General features: G+C 34.0%; 1 protein-coding gene across 1 annotated transcript in view; it reads left to right on the top strand.

Annotated features, from left to right (window-relative positions):
* LOC121366186 (cyclin-dependent kinase 14-like) overlaps positions 1-15,860 on the top strand; it is a 45,277-nt gene extending 29,417 nt beyond the window's left edge. Inside the window, 1 exon segment of the mRNA XM_041490733.1 lies at positions 15,662-15,860. Within this exon segment, the coding sequence (XP_041346667.1) occupies positions 15,662-15,860 (199 nt within the window).
* Positions 15,861-17,707: the final 1,847 nt, after the last annotated feature.

Genomic DNA, 17,707 nt, shown 5'->3' on the forward strand with positions numbered 1-17,707 from the left:
TACAATAAATTGAATGATTTGTCTTTCTATCACTTATACTACTACTGGACTCACTATCAAGTGCTGACAGTACATTTCTTGCAAAAACAGCCACTCCTCCTAGAATTGTAATTATGAACAGTGGAGAGTTTTGTATGAACAGTGAGAGTTCTTTCTCTATAGAGAACTTTACTTCAAACTTTCAATTAAAATAATTCTTTACTAATTCTAGAGCGAGCGACCTCAGTTCATCCATCTAACACCAAAGTTGCTGCTATGTTTTCAAGTTTCCCTTTGTCTACACCTAAGAATCTGCTACAATTAATGAGACTGGATTGTTTCCGGATGTTCAAATTCAACGTCCACGTAGAAATACTTTTGGTACAATACAAGAAATTATCCAGTAGTAATGAAAGCATATAAGTGGTTCGACAAGCACGATCTAAAACTTGGTATGAAGGTCTTGTGAGTGGCATTGTTGATAGTCTTAAACTTGTAGGTAAGTAGAATTATGTATTATTTATCAAATGGAATTAATACTGTATCTCTTTTTCTTGTGCAAACCATTCAGTCTTTATTGTAAACATTTTATAAATTAATGCACAGAGTCTGCTTCAAATTTCCTTACTTCTGACAAGCAAGACTCAGACATCGAGACCAACAGGCAAAACGAAATGAAGGCAATCCACTAGAAATGATAGAGGTATATGTAAACTAGAGTTCTTTGTAATTATTTTTAGCACATAAATGTACGTTATTATCTCCTGTCAAACATTAATATTGTGTTAATTGTAGAACATGTGATAAGCACACTTTCAATGTGTAGTTAGTATAGTGACTTATAGACAGCACTCCACTCCTCCTCAAATGGATTGTCTAAAAAGATTTCATACTATATCTCTTTTTGTGAGGTCATATATAGTTATATTTAAGTCCACTTTCCAGCTGTCTTGTATAAATATTATACCATAAATAGTAGGCACATTTATTTCATTACATATAGTAAACTGATGAGAATGGTACAGTATAATAGGTATTAATAAATTGTATACTAATATTGACATACAATGATACTAGACTCCATGTAAACTATGAGAATGCATAGACAGTAGAGTATATGTAAGCTTGATACATAAACTGACATATTTAATGTTAACTCATGAGCTTAGACAGCAGTATTGCATGTGCTATAATAATGCTGTCTTGTAAATCTCCTCTCTCTCTCTCTCTCTCATTTAGAGTACTTTAGATAAACTGTACGATCTTGTCCAGAGGAATATCGCTGTGAATTGATAGAACGTTATGTATTACCAATAAAACAAAAAGTAGAGAAAAAAAGGACAATGTTATTATTGGAATATGTGGCCAGGCTGAGTCTGGAAGACGGACACTTCTCAATGTTCTTGAATACTCAAGGTTTGTATTAGCAATAGACCATGAATCATCATAAGATTTTGTTTGTGTTTTAGGATGTTTAAGACTCAAACTTCAGATGCTCCAATCTTTTAGATTATGCCCTCACATTAGTGGATTTGAATCATGTTTGTAGTCCAGCCATAACTGGTGGCAATTTAAAAGAACAGTTTTGCACATTCTCTGTTCTCTTGTTCGGCTTACCTCTTGTCTTGAGCTGTGATCAACTAGAACCAGACAAGATGGACACTAGTCCCCTTGAAGTTCTGTTAAGTAGAGATAGAGGTAACGAAAGGAGCAGAGAGAGAGAAGAGAGAGAGAGAGAGAGAGAGAGAGAAATAAGAATTGATACTCTTCAAAAGAGTGCAAAATGTAACACCATACCATATGTTAGTATACTAAATAGTGTTTTGATTAGTATAAAAACATATGTATTGATTATGAATTCAATCATTGGTTCAGCTAATCTCTTGATACTCACTATAATCATTAGAACACAATACAAGTGAAACCGGATTATTAATAAGCAATGGCAGAGATTGTTACCCTGTTGTAAAGAGATAGAGTTTATGTATCTTCTAGTAGTTTTATGGATGCAAGGAAAAGTGCTTTGTAGATAGAGAGAAGAGAAGAGAGAGAGAGAGGAAAGAGCAGAGAGAGAGAGAGAGAGAGAGAGAGAGAGCTGACTTACTACCTCTAAAATTTGTTGCTTTTAGATATCTTTAACCAAAGAAGAGCATTCATCAGTTGTGAATAAACTGGATACTTGTCTACAGCTGACACTAACAGGCAAAGACTCGACCTCTCTTCATCTTATCCTACTGACACCACAAGTACCAGCACAGAGTATTTATGCTATGATAGATTCCAAGATCGAGAGGATTATGAACTTATTATTAAAGAGAAAGTTAAGAAAACAATTCCAAAACACTGTTGTGTTGATGTACCAGATGGTTGTATTCAACTATCAATGTTGAAGTGGGTACAGATGTCAAGAAATTATAACTTTGGGAACCAGACTGGTCCAGAGATTGAAGACACAACTGGAAACGTGGAAATGTGTATGATAAAAACCGTTTGGACAAGTTTGTAGAGAAGTTGAAGAGGAGAAGATTTAATAGTGATTTAGTGGATGAAAGCATTGATGTCAATTTTTATGAAAAAGTCTCTGGAATCACTGAAATGAAAGATGGTAAGTATGACAGTAAATATACCATAACAACTTTAGTTATATAATTTACTTAGGGTTAAAAAATCATTGAGAGAACAGTACTAAACTGAAAGAGTTGTCTCTATTATCTGATATTTACATTGTGTCTATTTTTGTACTGACAAAGCACAGAGTGAAATAGAATGTACTGCTATCAGAATAGAACGTAAGTGACACATTAGTAATCTGTACCGCATAATATCTGACAAGATTAACTAGTTTCTTCCTAGTTTTAAAAAACTCAGACAATTATATGTAAAATTTAAAATGTACTCAATATAGAACTTGAAGGCATATTGCTTCAAAAAAAGCAACTTGAAGAAGAGTTATTTTCTTACTATCGTCAGCTTCAGTCGAGAACAAAGGATGTCATATTATTAAATAGTCTAATAGAAGCATATGAGATGGACATCAAGTAATAATGGTTGTCACTTTTTCAACAATAAATGGTGGTATTTTTGTGTAGGAGCCTCTGGGTGATTGAATCAAACATTAGCAGAAGAACTTTATGATAAGGTTCTAGAAACAAGCATTAAAAAGTTGAAGAGACTTGTACAGCATAGCTGGGAGTATAAAAGCCTGAAGCCATTCTAGAAACATTTGAGTTAGGTTAGTGATTAAAACATTTTATCCTACATTTTGTAGTGCAATTTTTAGAGGGAGGGGTTTATATTGGGCTGGGTTATTCCAGAAATTTAAAGTGTACAGAGATATATGAGGAAATATGTAAATTATATTTGTAGAAATAAATTTAAAGTGTACAGACTATATATTGAGAAATATGTAAATTATATTTTGTAGACGGGGGGGGGGGGGGGGGGGGGGGGGGGGGGGGGGGGGGGGGGGGGGGGGGGGGGGGGGGGGGGGGGGGGGGGGGGGGGGGGGGGGGGGGGGGGGGGGGGGGGGGGGGGGGGGGGGGGGGGGGGGGGGGGGGGGGGGGGGGGGGGGGGGGGGGGGGGGGGGGGGGGGGGGGGGGGGGGGGGCAGATAGTTTGAGTCGAGGATCAGCTAAACGGCTCAACTCTATTCTAAAAACAGTGACTTTTCAGAGAATGCATGAAGTGATGCCATTCAAAGCTATCAAGCACGACACCAAGAACTAACGAAAACTAGCAGATCATATTTTGAGGGAAGGAATGGCTCGGAAACAAATGAAAGATTAAATGGTAAAACAATTTGTATTACTTAAACAAGTGACATCATTAGGTGTTTTGCCACCAAAAGAAAATAACATATTGTATTGTAGTAATATTGAAACTGAAAAATAGTATATTGTTTTTATGAGTTAACTAATTCTTTTGTAGCAGGAATTAATTATATATATAAAATAAATTATGGTTATAAAATTTGTTTTTTTCAGATACTCTAAAACTTACAACTAGTACACATGTAAATGAAGTTGAATTAATTTCCTGCATCATTAGATATCATCTGTCAGATAGTAATATGTATGTTATAAAACTAAATAAATAGTAATATTTTCAATATTTTGTTGTAGGAGAGCTAACCCAGTCAGTTTCATCATCATTATTATAGCATACTGCACTTTCATTCAATTTCAATCATTCCTAAACACTCCTCGAAGTATATTGGTTATATTTTTATAAATATGTATATAATAAATTTATAGAGAAGAAAGCTGGAATTAAAAGATGAAATACATCAAGAGATAACTTCATCAGCTTTTGTATAAAATACCTCACATCTGAAGTTTTAAAAAAGGAAAATTGTTCAAGTAAAAAAGCTGCTATTACTTATGAAAATATTTAATGATATCCTCAGTTTCACATGGACAAATTACTTCCTATGTATTAAAACATCTGGACAAATTTGACTGGAACTACAGACCTAAAACTTGACTCCATGGAAAGCAAGGTATGATTCAAACCGACTGACTTATTACTTGACCTATCTTATATACATTATATATCAATTACTACAAGTAGTTTATTAATTCCCTTTTAAAGCTATGATAATCTATTAAGTTTTGTTCTCTCCTAATAGATTCAATGTGAACTCAATGTTCAGAGACTCTAAACAAACCAGTGAACTCAATCTAAAATACCTAATCAAATCTCAAGGTACAATTAGAAATGAAGAAAGCCTCATTATTGACATAATAAATTATATTGAATTCTTTGACTGTTCAATAAAAAATTGTTATATTTTCAAATTGTCTTTACACACTATTCTTTCAGTAAACAAATATTTTAGTGTATCAATTTTCACAAATTATTTATAAGTTAAAACCATAATTTTACTGAGTAGTTTTTTAGCACATATTATAACTTGACAATCTTTAATATTAACAGTGTCAGAATCTTTGAAAAACACTTCACTTATTCTGTAATGCCTGCTTCGATTCTTCATCTGTAAAAAATTCTAACACTGAATATATTCTATGACGTATCATGTAAAAATACTTCTCTTGTTAAAGACATACTCATGAATCTCTTCACCTTTGACAACAGTAAATCCAACAGCTTCCAAGTACTTATTAATGGCTGTACTTGACATTTTTTTTGTATGCTTCTTTCCAAAGGGGAAAAGGAAGTTTCTCACCATCATATAGTATTATTAATCAACTGTCCATTAAGAGGGAGACGTTGATACATTTTGTGAGAACACATTTTCTGGTCTGAAATGTGATGAACACAATCGAAAAGAAGATATTTATTGTAATGACGTGATTGATCTGAATCAAGAAATTGAGTGCATCGCAAGCATTACTGCTAAACCTGGCTTCTCCTTTGCCTTCTCATTGATTTGGACTGGGATCAACTACAAGTACATTAGGTCTTCAAACCTACAAACCAATTGATTAAACTTACATTTAATATTCTATCATACCAGCTTTTGTCTTGATTGTTTCAGCCACAACCTCCAGTTCCTCCACCAATATCAACCACTTTGTCATCAGGTGTGATGCTAGTCCATTTGATTGCTAGTTCTGCCATTGTATCATTTCGATATCCATAAAATTGATCATATTATCAGCTAATCTATCATAATGGCCTACATAGTTATATTGTAGATATAAATGTATAATATGTTTAGTAGTTGTCCAGCAGGAAGTCACACTTTAGTGTGTTATAGTTTATGTAAAGGTTAGGGAGTGGAGATCAATTTAATATACACTAAGTATTAATACCTGATGAACAAACCCTACATGTAATATAACTATGATTATCTATGAATTATATATATCTATATAGCTATTTGACTATTATTCTTTTATACTATATAAAAGCCTTTTTTTACCAATTATTACATCCTTCTTGAATCAGTCTTCCAGTACAGCCATACTCTATAGATAAAAAATTAGGGGAACCCTTAATTAGTTAATTTATTAAAAATTATCCTATTTGATTATTATTTTGTTAATGTGACTTGAAATTCATTTTTTTTCTTTAAAGATAGTAGTTTTAAAAATAAGTGTGCACAATCATTTTCAATTGGAGCGACAAGTAACATTATTATTATATCTAATAATTTATTGTTATTTTTCCATTTATCGTCAACAGAGAAGCATACGAGTAAAGAATACAGTAATAATATAAATAATAAAATTAAAACTTTGACACAAGATACTTGGGAATAATACTAATATCCTCAGTTTCACATGGACAAAATTACTTCCTATGTATTAAAACATCTGGACCAATTTGACTGGAACTACAGACCTAAACTTGACTCCATGGAAAGCAAGGTATGATCAACAGACTGACTTATTACTTGACCTATCTTATATACCTTATATATCCAATTACTACAAGTAGTTTATTAATTCCCTTTTAAAGCTATGATAATCTATTAAGTTTTGTTCTATCCTAATAGATTCAATGTGAACTTCAATGTTTCAGAGACTCTAAAACAACCAGTGAACTCAATCTAAAATACCTAATCAATCTCAAGGTACCAATTAGAAATGAAGAAAGACTCATTATTGACATAATAAATATATTAAATTTCTTTGATGTTCAATAAAAAATTGTTTATATTTTCAATTGTCTTTACACACTATTCTTAGTTCAGTAAACAAATATTTTAGTGTATCATTTTCAGCAAATTATTTGCAATTCTTATAAGTTAAAACATCTAATTTTATTCGTTTTTCAGCACATATTATAATACGACAATCTTTAATATTGACAGTGTCAGAATCTTTGAAAAGCGCTTCACTTATTTCTGTAATGCCTGCTTCGATTTCTTCATCTGTTAAAAAATTCTAACACTGTATATATTCTATGACGTATCATGGTAAAAATACTTTTCCTTGTTAAGAACATACTCGTGAATTCTCTTCACCCTTTGACAACAGTAAACCAACAGCTTCTAAGTACTCTATAGTCTTATTTAATGGCTGTTATTGACTTCTTTTTTTGTATGCTTCTTTCCAAAGAGGCAAAGGAAATTTCTCACCATCATCATATAGTATTATCAATAACTGTCCATTAAGAGGGAGACGTTGATACATTTGTGAGGGAAAACAGATTTTTGGTCTGAAATGTGATGAACGCAATGGAAAAGAAAGATATTTATTGTAATGACAAGTGATGATCTGAGTCAAGAAAATTGAGTGGCATCAGCAAGCATTACTGCTAAACCTGGCTTCTCCTTTGCCTTCTCAATTGATTTTGGATGGGATCAACTACAAAGTACATTAGTCATTCAAAAACCTACAAACCAATTGAATTAAAACTTACATTTAATATTCTATCATACCAGCTTTGTCTTGATTATTTCAGCCACACCCTCCAGATCCCCACCAATATCAACCACTTTGTCATTAGGTGTGATGCTAGTCCATTTGATTGCTAGTTATGCCATTGTTCATTTCGATATCCATAAAAATTGATCATATTTATCAGCTAATCTATCATAATGGCCTACATAGTTATATTGTAGATATAAATGTATAATATGTTTAGTAGTTGTCCAGCAGGAAATCACACTTCGTGTGTGTATATAGTATTGTTAAAGGTTTAGGGAGTGGAGATCAATTTAATATACACTAAAGTATTAATTACCTGATGGACAAACACCTCATGTTATATTATAAGATTATCGATGATATAATATATATATATATAGCTATTTGAATATTTATTCTTTTATACTATATATTAAGTTTTTTTTACCAATTATTACATCCTTCTTTGAATAGTCTTCCAGGACAGCCATACTAGATACAGAAAGGGAGACTACTTTATTGGTTAACTTATTAAAATTATTTCATTAACTTCGTCAACGTGACTAGGATTTTCAATGGGGAGACGGACTATCATCATTTATTCTTATAGGAATAATTCATTGTTAATTCTTTTTATTGTCAACAGAGAAGCATATGAGTAAAGAAGACGTATATAGTATAATTAAAAATTAAAACTTTGACACAAGATTACAGTGGGAATACACACACACAACATCTACATTAACAACATCTCAGTGGAACTTTAAAAAAGTTGCACATTTAAAATTAATAAATAGAATTTGCATTTTTGAGTTTACTCGTACAGTCATTGATAAAAATCTAATATATAGACGGGCAACAGTACTGGTTCAAATAATGTTCATTGGGGATTAATGGTTTTAGTTGTGATACGATTAATACAAACTCCTTTGCAAAAAAATCTAAAGAGAGAAACAGAATATTTATTATGATAATAGACCATATAAGTATATTGGTCATCCGTACGATTATTATGGTATTTAAATTTATGTCATTATAAAAAAATATGCATTTGTCCAATACCTAGAAACTGATGTTACACAAGCATGTGTTTGTCAAATACCTGGAGTATGAGTTATCAAATAAATTTTCATACACTCCATCTTGAGTTGCGTATGGCATACCACTGCCAGTATGAGTATGTGTAGTACAAGAGTATAGGTAGGATAGGAATCATTTCGAGCTCTGGTGGTTGTCTCTAGAAAAAACAAAAAGATTTGAAAATACACTAAGTAGTGCATTTGCCTTAGTACTCTTCTTCAGGTGAGTTCAGGATCTCTTGTGTAGACGATTTTCAGTGGTGTCAAAAAGGGAAGAACCTAACACAAAGAAATGAGTATTAATAGTAGCTACTCTTATGATAGATATCTAGTTAAGCTACAAACCCTATGTCTTTGTTGGTTGTTTGAATTCCACACACAACTATATATCCCGGCGTTAACATTTAAATGTACAGTGTCTTGATTTAGAATGAGACTTTTACCTAAAATATATAAAAGGGAACAACCACTGACAACTTTTTAAACAGTGCACAATTCGTAGCTGTCAAGATTATAGTACGTAGAACAGTCTACACTAGAAGTTGTGGTTGTAAGTTTCGACCATGGGATAGTCAATTAAGAAAATACGAGTGTCGTGATGGTTAAACCATGAAATTATAACATCCTAAGATTACTGGAGTGAGTTAAGATTATATACTATAAACAATGCACCACAGCCTATTTAATTATGACAATAAGTTCCTACATAAGATCTTACATGTACTAAGATATTAGTTATGCCAATCCTAAGCTATTGGCTTTATTAATGAGGGTTTATATGAACACGGACAGACAAGTTGCCTAAGATAGATATATAAGGTGTCTATAACTGGTTCCTAGTCGTCTTAGCTTTCTCATTTCCCTCTTTATCCATCGAGCTCTTCATGGCTGTGATAAAGTGTTTCTTTCAAACCTCTACAGGAATACGTGGTTAGCTTCCCGATTTATGTAGTTGCAAAAGTATCTTAACTTGGGGATGGACAAAAAGGGTTCAGTACGACGAATGGGGTAGTCAAATTGGGTCACTAAAGAGTAGCTTTGTTTTTGCTCATGGATATTCCATTGAGGGTATATCTGGAAACGTAAAGGTGCTAGTGCAAATATAGGTCTAGAAGTCAATGATACGTACTATACAGAATTATATCTGTTGAATTGACTATCTGATTGTCAAAACAATTGAAGAGATCGCGATGCAATGAAACTTTTCGAATGATAATGAGGAAGACGTGATGACATAAATGGAGGTAGAGTGGTGTTTCTGACACGTTTCTAGAATGATGTCTGAGAACCAATAAGGAATGCTAAAGGAACGTTTTCAGAGATAGGGGTTATGGGATGGGATCGATGAGCGATCCGATAAACGTGGTTGTTCTCCTCCTCGTGTGCATTCATCGCCAGAACATATAATAGTGCAAGATCCGTCACAGAGTTTGAGAGATGTCGTGATGGTAGCAAATGAGCTGCGTGTCTGGTTCACTTATCTTCATATCTCACCTGGACTCAAGTGAGGGAAACCCATTCCCCATCTCACGCAGAGTCATTTATTATGACATTTCATGCTCACTGTTTCTTCATTACAGTTTCCAATAGAGTTAATGGAGGGCGATTAACAAAACAGTTCTCCTGTAACAAAAAAGAAGAAAAGAGTATAATAGGTAATTATTAACTTCTTGAAGTACAGTTAGACTAGGAACGATATATAAAGAGAACTGATTTAACTTCTTATACTTCACCTGAAAACAATCATAGTGTATCTAATCAAATTATATAGACACGTTCAAAAATATAAAAAATTGTTAGATGACGATAAGGAACTTATTATAATAGTGATTGCGATAGTATGGTAGTTTACTGCTATGACCAATAAAGACATTTGACAATGACAATACCAGATTATTATGTTAGTGCCAAGCCCTCATTAGGTTACTATGGTTGTAGGTGGTCAGTTTCACTTGTCATTAGGAGCTAAAAAAACTTCTCTAGGTTCCACTATGATAATACTGGTGTAGGTGGTATATGTTCATTGTCTATTCGTAGTAACGATCTCTAGATTAACTATGATATACTATGGTATGTACTGGTAATGTTCACTTGTTATTAGTAGCTCACTATCTCTAGGTCACTATTGATAGTATACGGGTGTAGCTGGTAATGTTCAGTCATGGAGCTAACTTCGTTAGAGCACTATGATATATATGGTTGTAGTGGTAATGTTACTGTTATTAGTAGCTACTTCTTAGGTCCACATGCGATATAATGGTTGTCGTGGTAATGTTTCATGTCGATAGTAGTAAACTATCTCTAGAGTCACTATGTATATACTGGTCGTTAGTGTGTGTGCATTAGTCTAATGATAGTAGTATAGATCAAATGCTATGGATATTGTATAATTGTAGCTATCTAATTAACTTCTACTATAGTAAAAAGTAAAAACCAGAGTAGTTGTTACAAATAGCACTGACAGGTATAAATACATCAAAGTCACCTTTACACATGTAGCACTGCTAGGTGTCCTCCTCTACACATACAGTAACAACTAGGACTATACTAATATAAACTAATATATGTCTTGGATGGTTGTATTGTAGCCCTTCACACCAGGTTTCTGGTACCACCAAGTATCCCAACCTATTCACTGGATTCCACTATAAAAAGAAATGAAATGACACTAATAGAAATGCCAGAGAGAAAATTTCTCTATTCCTAGAGGTCAGGAAATCTGCAGGATCTAAACTGACTAAATACATAGCTCTACTTAAAGGGCCATAATGAGAGGTCCCTAGAATAAGAACTTATATGTCTACAGGATCAAGGTAATCCTAAAGAAGGGGGATTACAACATATTGTAGTTATATACACTTTGTAAGATGTAAAGTTATTGCTTGAGAGAACAAACATATCAATGAAAGAATAAGCAAAATATCCTATAAAGCATCTTACTGGGTGAACACGTGCTAGAGTACCATGCTCCTACAAATGAATTTACATGGCAAACATTGCTAGCGGTATATGAAAGTAAATCGTATAAAACCCACGTAGTGTCATGAATATGATAGCAATATTTTGACGGATCTAAAGATTATAGATACTTCAGACTAAGTAACTAAGTATCATTAAAATGATCACCAGTCATGTCAAATCCGTATTCTCATCTCTTCACGGTATGTCCATCTATTCATCATTTAAGCATTAACCATTTATCAATATATTAGCATATTTATAGTTAGAGTAATTTTACTGTCACAATGATATGTATCACTAGCATTTTCTAAGAGTAAGCATGGGTGGTCAATTTCAAACCCCTTATGTATTAATAAAGACCTAGCCACAAACCTTTAGAGAAAATAATAAATGATAGTGCATGAAAGGAGTAGCTAACATCATGGTTTAATGCGGCCATCAAAAGGAAGTTCATGAAACTAGAACCATTCTAATGTTTCGGAGTCTAATGGAGGAGCATAGACATGAACTGTGGCATTGGAGCTGTTCTCATATAAAATAGGGTTGTTTGGTCCAGTTGAGTAATCAAGGATCCCTACTATTCCTTAATCTCAATTCCATTTTACTACGTACATTGATTCAGTGTATATAACTTATATCACATAAGCATCCTGCTCTAGATAATTCATACAAAGAGTCTCAGGAAATCGTTACAGCTAACACCAGAAAGTAGTGCAAGAATTATACTCAAGTGTGTTTAGTACCATAGGATTAAAATACACAATGTCATTTAAGTAAACTTTATATACGTAATGTACACCACTATTTGTAATGCTATCTAGATATTTACAGTACGTACAGTGAGTGGTTTAAGATGAGTGTATTTGGACAAACCAGGTGGGTTGTTTTTACATATTTTTTCGTGGGTTATCATGTCCCAAATGACCAAAACCCAATTAACATTAAGAGAGAGATAGAAAGAAGAGAGAGAGAGAGAGATAGAGAAGAGAGAGGAAGAGAGAAGAGAAGAGAGAATGACAAAAATCTTTATACAACACATTTGTACTAAATGCTAATCTTATCAGATAACTCTATTGATTGTTTGTATACAAAATCCAAATTAAAGAAAATTTCTTGTGTAAAGCCAAGTAAAGAGATTCTATGATGTTGATTGTCTATGAACCTATCAGTGTGTCTCCTCTGATCAGAGAGAAGTTCTCTATTAACATCACTGATACTGAAAGGATTACTATACCTATTTAATAATGAAGTGCTTGATATTAATGGAAGATCAATTACCACAAGAGGTTACACAACAATAAGATAATACAACAACCAAATTAGTACGACTGACTCACTAAACATTTTTAGCCCATAGTACAAGACAAAAAACTATTGTCATTGTAACACATTTTCAAGATCAAAGAAGGAAACTACCCGACACCCATGTTCTTTATCTTAACAATTTAGTTAGTGGCAGTTCCAATATGTCAGCATCAACCACCTTATGTTTATCACTGTTGTTCCCAACTTCTCGTTCTCTGCAAATCTGTATCTAATGCTTTCTCCACTTCTTTAGAATTATTATCATTCTCAGATGTTTGTCTGACTAATGATATAGGTGATTCTAGTAAAGCTGTCCATTGAGCAGGGACATAACAGGAGAGAATGGATTAGGTCTGTAACTATCAAAAGCTATCTCCACTTTTCGAATCAGTGCTTAATGGGATGATTGGGCCTCAGATTGAACAACCGGGACGTTATCATCGCTAGCTTCTGTGAGATTTCTTGATTGTCTTTGAGTCTGCCATGATTGACAAAAACTGGTGTAATACTGAAAAATGAAGAGAGAGACAAGAATGGAAACTGTTAAGAAAGTACACTACACAGATGCTTGCAGAGTAGAACGCCTTTTTGATTTTTTGTGATACCGTAAATAATAACTTTCAATATTTCGATTTATGAATAATAATCAATAATCAATTAGTGGGAGTGGCTCTATCAAATGGCATCTGAAGAGCTAAAGTAGCTCAAAGATGTGAGGAAGCAAAGGGCAGTTGTCATCTTGATCTATGTCACTGTGACCTCCGTAAATTTCCGGATGCACTATTCTTTTTAATGAAAGGAAACAGAGTTACAGAGTGTACTCCTAGCACAAACCAACTCAAGTCTATTCCGGGAAAAAATTTTCACAAATTTGCTACAATAACAAGTATATAAAATTACAGTTGAAAATTGTATATGAGATATTATAAACGGGTCTTTCCTTGTAACTTCGCAACTGTTATAATGAATTATTTAACAATACAATGTATGATATCTCCTTTTAATAGGTTTGGATATATCACACAATCTGATCAACTACCTTGCCTTCCCAACCTTGCCAATCTCACTCGTCCTAACTCTTTAAATGCCAGTCATAAACAGCTTACCGCAATCCCAGAATCATTTCAATCTTTGACAGAGCTAAGGGAAACTCGATATAGCAATAATCAAATAGTATTTGTACCACTCGAGCTTAACCAGCTGTCTAATCTACAGACTTTGAAAATGTCTGCTAATCTTCTCTCTGCTCTTACAGATGTAACTGTCGTTTTCTGCTCTTAAAGAAGTCGATGTTAGCCATAATCAACTGTGGTAAGACTTGGTATTTGATATGGATGACCTTATGAGCTTTACCCTGGTTAGAGATGATAGATTTGAGGGTAATCCCCTATAGGATGATGTTCGTTTATTTCTACAATCTGTAGTTCGAATTAAGATTCTTGTGGAAGATTAAACTGGCCAATTTTTTAAATATTTTAAAATTATATAATGTATTAAAAAATAATATCAAATCATTTCATTTTTAGAATAAAAAAGTGTACGTAGTCCATTTTTTTTTTTCTTATATGTGATGTATGTAAAAAACTTTTCACTATAAGTTTATAAAGCTAAGCATCGGGGTCATAGGTCATCCATCATAATCAGTTAAACATAACAGACAAACAGCAGAGAAGAAGGAGACCAATTGAATAATGACAACAACAGCTCCAGCCACAGCTACAGCCAATAGAGACTGTCTTTTTATAATAGAAACGACTGTATTCAAACATCCTGAAACGTATGCATCCGCAATACTGTCTACAGTCTTACCACAGTCAGTATTACTACGTTTTGGCAACATGATTGTGGAAAGACGTATGTAGATTAGTTAGATGACCAATCCAATCATGTGCACTGTTGATACCACAGCATTCATGTTTGCGTTGAATTTTATCCCATACCTCTGTCAAAGCACTTTTAACAGTATCATTGCTCTCTAATACATCAATGTTTCATTCAAAGCTGTTTTAGCGATAGTCTCAGCTTGCTCATGAAACACAAACTGCAAAGATGGCTCCACAAGCTGACCAACTAGAAAAATAATTGTAACTAGGACGTACAACCCTAACAAGAATTTATTGATTTAGATTCACAACAGGCTCCCAATAATTCCAACAACTGCAAGTATGACTACAACACCTCTGCCACAATGATCAAATAGGACCATACTGGAATGAGAAGATGAAGTCAACTCATGAAAAGATTTAAACCTCCAGTTCCAGCCATGTTCCCAGAGCTACAACACCTAATCCCAACACAAGAAAAAACACACTGAATATGAGGGAAAATTGACTTAAAGAAATTGACAACTGCCATCATGACCACCCACTTTTGAAAGGCAATAATAAAGAGGGGGTGTAGCTGATCAGATTCATAGATTAAATAACAAGATAAAAATATATTGCACTAAAACTTAAAGTCTATATAACTATAAAATTATATAGTTAGCTAGCCTTCATACATTTCTTCCAGTATTCTTCCAGTCATGTACTTCCTGGCATTAATCCAAGTGCATTAAGAGCAGTGGGACAAAATCCTTATTGGAGATATATAGAGGCAAAGTGTAGCCTTTCGGACACCAGGACCCATAAAAAGGAGCAGGAATATACATACAGCTTGATTAAAGGAGCCATGATGGTTCTATAGCCACCATGATCAGCAGTAAGCATAATCAATGTATCTGCAGGTATACCAGCACTGTTTAAAGCTGTCATCAGTTGACCTATATATCCATCTACCTTCTATAAGGAGTGTCCATGTAAAATACAGCAACTTAACTCTACTGTATTATATTATCCTTAGTAGCATATAGTACTCTGTACTTCCCCAGCCGTGAGCATGACAGCATCATCAATGGAATCAAAATGTATGAACATGAGGGTTTGGTTTCTTATAATAAACGATGCTAAACTACAATATGTACAATAATTAAGGAAAAAAAATCAAGCACCAAAAAAACACAATGTGTTGTTTGATTGTTCAGGATACAGCTGCAGCAGTTGCATTGTCATCCTCATGTCCTCGATATTCCATGTCTACTATTTCAGGTTCCACAAGGTAGTGTATCCCAATCCCAAGATTCCACCACAGCAATACTAAGAGATGCTTTCTGTAACTTTGCAGCATTCCACTTGTCTGAGGAATCTAGTACAATGAGAGAGATAGTTTCAATAAAAAGTTGACCAATAAGACATTGACTGCACCTTTCCCTGTCCTGATATAGGCGGCATTTCTTCTACAATAGTATCAGAGGAGCATCATCACTTGGACCCATGAGTTACTTTGCACTCGCTCTCCGCAGGACCCATACCGCAGATCAAAGTGGACCAATTTGGAGCACTTACTGATGGCATTTGATCCCTAGCAGTACCAGCCTTTGCTGAAGAACCAGTCTCGTAAAATTTCGCAATATTTGGTTAAAAAGGAGGTAGCATTGTCCATATATAGAGCACCTTGTGGAAGCAAAATTTGTGATCAATATAACTTACAAGTTACTTACCAAAGCCATCACACCCTATTAGTAGTACATATTTGGCACTGCCAAATCCTTTAGGATTCTCTCTAATTGGAGCAGCATTTGTAATTTGTAATGCACTCAAATAAAGTATGGCAAAAGAGATCAGATCCATGACTCGTTTAAATAAAATTCAGCCCCACCCGATCTGTTATAATTATAGGCGGAGCTTCTTGCAAATCACGAAAAACATAAAATTAATACAGGAAGTTGTTGCAATATAATATTATTAATAATTTACTAATTCTCCAAAATAAGCTGTCATTGTTTTTAACTTTCTGTTTAGAAAATGTTGCTCCAATTCAATTGGTTCACCAGGATTTACCATAGTAACCAGCTAAAAGGAGAAAAGAATGTTAAAGTATTATGTGTGTTTTGTAAGAAAGACCTGGTCAATTCCAATATTCCTAGGAAGGTAGTATGCTACGTGAGGGTCACTTCACGGGCTACTTGAAATATCTGAACAGTACAATAATGTTAAGGCTAAACTAACAATAATACTAATAATAATAACAATAAATAATAATTACAATAAGAATTAACTAAAAAAAGGATATCCATTCATAGACATAGTTTCTAAATCAAGATCTCGGCAGATAAATAACCAGGTCCTCCCCAAGGAGGGCTAAGAAAGACCAATCAGCACTCTAAGGGCAAAAAATAGACTGGAAGAGGTACAATAAATATACCTTTATCTGTGGCATAATATCAAAGTAGTCACCCAATATAAAATCAATACGATCAACTACTCCATAAATTTCTGCATTGTGTCGAGCACAGGCTAACTTCACAGGATCAATATCTATAGCTATAACTAAAAAAAATAATATATATATAAACAAGTAGTTTTATAGCACAGAGTATCAAGTACCTCTCTCACATGTATAGGCAAATTGTATGGTATTACTCCTACACCACAAAAATGCATCAACAATGAGATCACACTGACATCGCTCAGCAATATGTGAGGCAATCTTTTCAGGTGACGCACTAAACCATCCTTCTGTATAAGGGCATAAAAAGTTATACATTAGAATTATATAATACTAACCATGATCCATACGTATATCTTCATCATAAGGAGAGAATAGACGATAACGTTGAGACCAGTACTTGGCCAAGTCATGCTGGAGGGTTTCTGGAGAGTTGGAGAGGAGGAGGTAAGTAGTCTGTTATACAAACATACAATCCTGCTAAGTATTCAACAGTTGAAGTGTGATCTGTTATAACGATTGTGTTATCAGTAGTGTCCCAGTAATTCATCTCTTCTTGAGAGAGCTCTTCTTCAAGTTCGTGTTGTGTGGTATCAGTTTCAGTCTGCATAACATAGGGCTCAGTCCAACCAGTGATATCATCAATGTTATCAGTTTCAGTTTGCAATGAATGGATTTCAATCTGGCCAGTGACATCATCAGTGGTACTGGTCTCAGTCTGGTCACCAATGGTGCTGGTTTCATTCTGGCCAGTGATATCATCAATGATCTCACTTTGAGACAATTCATCTTCATCTTCTTT

This window comes from Gigantopelta aegis, unplaced genomic scaffold (genome assembly GCF_016097555.1).
Source record: "Gigantopelta aegis isolate Gae_Host unplaced genomic scaffold, Gae_host_genome ctg4959_pilon_pilon:::debris, whole genome shotgun sequence".
NCBI lineage: Eukaryota > Metazoa > Mollusca > Gastropoda > Neomphalida > Peltospiridae > Gigantopelta > Gigantopelta aegis.